The 5066-nt window shown below is 44.1% G+C and overlaps 1 protein-coding gene across 1 annotated transcript; it reads left to right on the top strand.

The window, feature by feature from the left end:
* The first annotated feature begins 242 nt into the window (after positions 1–242).
* Positions 243–5025, top strand: LOC130210552 (galectin-4-like). The gene is made up of 13 exons (XM_056440971.1): positions 243–353; positions 810–898; positions 1528–1732; positions 1843–1956; positions 2766–2792; positions 2892–2936; positions 3019–3045; positions 3226–3261; positions 3394–3420; positions 3508–3537; positions 4241–4329; positions 4421–4586; positions 4677–5025. The coding sequence occupies exons 1-13, from the start codon at positions 309–311 to the stop codon at positions 4821–4823; spliced, it is 1047 nt and encodes a 348-aa protein (XP_056296946.1). The 5' UTR covers positions 243–308; the 3' UTR covers positions 4824–5025.
* Positions 5026–5066: the final 41 nt, after the last annotated feature.

Here is a 5066-nt window from a genome sequence, read left to right as displayed (position 1 = left end):
TAAAAGTACCTTTGCCCAAGTGATGTTTTCAATGCATGACTTTAACTGGTAATGTGGTATTTATACAGTATATTGCAGCATTGTTGGCTCGTGGCTTTAAGGGCTCCTCCGGTCCTTTGTTGAATCGTGCCACTCCTCTGCCGGGTCAATGGTTAACAACCTCCAAAGCAAACACGGTGATGCGGGCCTGGGTTGGGCTGCTCTGCCCCTCCCTCATCACTTGTATAAAACCGGGCGTCCAGCAGAGACCACTTCCTGACCAAAGCCTCCCGGTCCTGTCTGCCCGTCTGTCTCACACCACTGTTGCCATGGCGTTTGTTGGTCCTCCTGGCTATCAGCCAATCTACGGCCCTGTGAGTATCTGACTGCTGCTGGGGAATGCATTGCACTAGAGGGGTGACCTTGAAGTACAGAGTTATGTTGCACTCTGGACAACATCAATTAATATTGATATGATAGTCGACATTTTTGTGCATGTACGCCAGATAAAAATAACAATATTTTAGATGTCGGGCGGAGTAATTTCTGATGAGTTGGTCCACATAAATGAGAGTATACATTTTTTAAAATGGTGTCAGTTTCTTGGTCAATTATAATGCCAATAAGTCGTCATTGGATGTTGTAGATATTCATTGTTTCATTACCTTTGTAGAATTATGTGACTTTATGAGGGAAACAATAAACAAGAGTACAGCATCGTAAATACTTAATTCCACCCCTGTGTCCAATGCTAGGAAACAGTGAAATCCAGATGTGGAGATGTGTGGTGTGCGCCTGTGATGAATATATATTCTTTGTGCACCGTACAGAGAATTCCCTATCTGGGGCCCATTTATGGAGGTCTGAGGGAAGGAGTGTCCATCTACATCCAGGGGTCCATTCCAGAGGACATTACCAGGTGAGTGTATATATATATATATATATATCTTCCGCCAATGATTTCTTCTGATTTTGTTCATCTTTTGCTCTGAGAGATCTTTGACTCTCTCCGCTCTTCCACCTGTCGATCTGCATTCAGTTCTGCATGACTGAAACAATCCCTTCATACGAAGCAACATCCATTTGTAAAGATGACTTCCTACAATCTAAAAGCATTTAAGACGGCTGAGATTAAAACGATCTGAGGTCGATTCCAAACTTCTGAACGGCAGTGCATAAAAAAAAAAAAACTAAACTCAAAGTCCATCTGTTTGTTTTATGCAATGGGACTTATATTAAATCTCTGAAAAAAATCTTTTGACTTCATTTGAAAACACCTTATCCGAGCTCAATCTTGGTGGAGCAAGTTTCTTCCCATTATTGGCACATTGTTGGAACACGCAGCTCCATTTTAATCACCCAACCCTTTGTGGAACACTGAGGCCCTTTTACAGGCCATTAACAGACTAAGTAAACACTGCGCATACCTTCCATCTTCAATAGCTCGGCCCAAGCTGTCTGCGTTCCATCGCTAAACCAACTCATCGCTCACCGCATGGCGCGGTGACGTGATGTCCGTGGCTCACCTGCATGTGTCCCTTGTGGCAGGTTCTTCCTCAACCTGCTCTGTGGGGAGTCCGAGTCCAGCGACATCGCCCTCCACTTCAACCCTCGCTTTGACGGCTGGGACAAGGTGGTCTTCAACTCGTGTGAGGGGGGGTCCTGGGGGTCTGAGGACAAGACCCACGACATGCCCTTCTCTAAGGGCGAGGCCTTTGAAATGGTCATCATGGCCACGTCACAGGACTACCAGGTCAGACCAACCACGCATACCGCAAGAGCGTAGACACAGTAGGTCATTGTTGGACCATGTGCATGCCATGGCTCACACTCTGCTTCACGTTTGACGTGACCCCTTTGCAGATCAAGGTCAACGGGAATGACTTCTACACCTTCCAACACCGCCTCCCTCTGGAGAGAGTCTGTGCGATGCAGATCGATGGAGATGTTTGCATCCAGACGATTAACATCATCGGGGTGAGACTCCCCACCCCCGAAGCTTTGGTCTCCATGCTTTGGGCTTTGGGCTTTGCGCTTTGCTCGGGGGCAAACATGTTCATTCAGCATCACGAATTTTGATTTCTAAACGCTTTCTGCTTCTGCGCCAGGGTGCTCGAGGTGGCGTGAATAGGTACCCTGGAGGAATGGGAGTGAGTAAACAGTGGGACCTTTGCACTTGCTTTCATTTTGTTATGTTCAAATGTTTTCCAAACACAAATGTATTACTTTAAGCTTGAGCTGAAACCTGCTGCTAGGGTGTTATTAATTAACCTGACTCAAAATGTTATTACCACTGTATTACCTCTACATTCCAATCCTATTACAAAACCTTGGCCAATAGCATCCCGTTTTTTACAAGCTGTAATGTGAAGTGCTACCAAAACCAGCACCAGTACCAGTAGTAGAAGTCACAGTAGTACGTCGTTTTATGGTATCAGCAACAGTCTGTTTGTGTTTGTGAGAGTACGCCATTTTTTCCTGGAAGATAAATATCATCATCTGCTATGTTAAAGAACTAACTAACTAACTGCTATAGACAACACTACAGAGTGTATGTTAATGAGGTGTGTTGTGGTGCTTTTAGGGAGGAATGGGAGGAGGAATGGGAGGAGTTTTGGGAGGAGGCATGGGAGGAGGAATGGGAGGAGGAATGGGAGGAGTTTTGGGAGGAGGCATGGGAGGAGGAATGGGAGGAGGCATGGGAGTAAGTATGCATATTTTAAGAGTAACAAGGACATTCAACACAGCATTGGGCAGGATTTAACATGGTCACTATTTTTCAACAGGGAGGATATCCAGGAGGTGGCAATGGGGTATGTTGTTTTTGGCTTTATATTCAGTTTCCATTAAATGTTACTTAAAATATAGTGAACATATTTACTGGAACCCTGCTCCTTCTAACCGATACCCAGGGAGGATACCCAGGAGGCATGGGAGGAGACGGCATGGGAGAAGGCGTAAGTATATTTAAAATGACTGTTAAAATTCAATTAAATACATCATTAAACAGTATTTAACATGTTCACCACTTTTCAACAGGGAGGATATCCAGGAGGTGGCATGGGGGTGAATAAAGTCTTCCATTCAATTATTGTTCAATCATTCATATGGTATCTATTACATCATGTCAAAAAAACATACACATAAAAATAAAAATAAAGTAAATGCCTACTGAATTCAAGCTAGGTCACAATAAATGACAAAATCATATTCAATCTTTCTTTAAAATATTGTGCTTCTCCACAGGGCGGATATCCAGGAGGCATGGGAGGTGGTATGGAGGTATGAACTGTTTTAGAATTGTCCTTTTGTGTTATTCACACCTTTCTGTTCTTCATTAAGACACGCTCATAGGTCATAGTATATGTTGTAGTATGTGTTCAGTGTTTATAGCTTTCATCTTTCTCCTGTCAGGGAGGATTCCCAGGATCCAACCTGCCGGTGAGAGAGAATACTACATGAAAACAAATCCCTCTGTGTTTGTCTTACTTCTAATAATCCAATATGAATGTGTTGATGTCATTGTAGGGAATGGGCGGGCAGCCAGTCTACAACCCCGTAAGTCAAATGTGTTCACTTTTTCTTTTTTAAAACATATTTGATGTGGTGTTTTTGTACGGAGCGAGATAGTAATGGGGATTCTGGGTAAATAAATAGATTACACTAATCGCTGTTGTCATAGTCCACTTGTATTTCAGAAGTTTTATTTTTCCTCACTTTGTAGCATTAAGAGATATTTTTAAAGTAAAGCAAAGTATTTACACTGTCTAGTGGTCACAAAGAGGAACTGCAACGCATTCAATTTGACCCCCAAAAAATAAGAAAAAAGCAAGATAGCTGGGTCATGTGAGGATGAGGTAATCTAGCTTTGCCAGATTGGAAGCTTCTCAGACTCAGTGCTCCACGGACCCTGTTTACAAGTTACCACTGCAAGCTTTCAAATTCAAATCTACTTAAAGCAAAGCAAAAGTAAAAAGCAAAAGCAAAGTAGTCGTCAAACTACTTACAAATGGAGGGGATACGATCTTTCTCTTGCCATTGAACTGATATAACGATGGCAGGAATGTTGAATGTTAATTCAGACTGCTGGAAGTTACAAGAAGATGAGTCCGTGTTCTAAAAGTTGTCACTCTTCCTCTGGCGTCACTTTCCAGGATCAGAGAACAATGAACTTGTCTCTGCTGGTTGGTTGGAGAATTCCGCTGGAAGAGTTTTGTCCTCGTTATGATGTCACTTGTCTTAATGAGTCTTTTTTTTAAAGCCGGTGCCCTACTCCAACATGATCCCAGGAGGGATGTACCCTAAGAGGACCCTCATCATCAGAGGCATGGTGCCCTATGGAGCAGAAAGGTGTGTGTGTGTGTGTGTGTGTGTACACATACACTGCCATCACTATAGTGTGCTAAGAGACACGGATTACACTCGTGTGTGTGTGTTGCAGTCTGTCCATCAACTTCATGGTGAGCAGATCTCGGGACATCGCCTTCCACATGAATCCCCGGGTGAGGGAGGGCATCGTGGTGAGAAACAGCATGATTGGAGGAAACTGGGGCCAGGAGGACAGAGAGCTCAGCATGAACCCCTTCTCCGAGGGACAGTACTTCGACGTGAGTATTATCGGTCCTTTCTACGTGTGTGTATGTGTGAAATCATTCCGACTCGGCCGTGTCCTAACTCCCCCCGCCCCCATGCCTCAGATGTCCATCCGCTGCGGGGTCGAGAGGTTCAAGGTGTTTGTGAACGGGCAGCACCTGTTCGACTACTTCCACCGCCTGCAGTCCTTCAACGAGATCGACATGCTGGAGATAGAAGGCGACGTGCAGATCTCCTACATCCACTTCTGAGCCCACACACACACACACACACACACTCTGTAGGAACTATTCATTCTGTACATTACTCTATTTCATGTGTTTTTTCTCAGCTGCGGGCTATCTTTCAAAAGGAGACGTCAGCCTGCTGTATGATAACATGAATTATTCACCTCACCATCTGCTGTATTGAAATAAATAAACACAAACAATAAACAAACACTCGTGATGCGGATTAAGATAAACATTGACATCGATGCTCAGCAAGAGAGCTCG

Source organism: Pseudoliparis swirei, chromosome 20 (genome assembly GCF_029220125.1).
Source record: "Pseudoliparis swirei isolate HS2019 ecotype Mariana Trench chromosome 20, NWPU_hadal_v1, whole genome shotgun sequence".
Lineage (NCBI taxonomy): Eukaryota > Metazoa > Chordata > Actinopteri > Perciformes > Liparidae > Pseudoliparis > Pseudoliparis swirei.
Note: the sequence above shows the minus strand (reverse complement) of the source record. Positions and strands in the feature narration are given on the sequence as shown.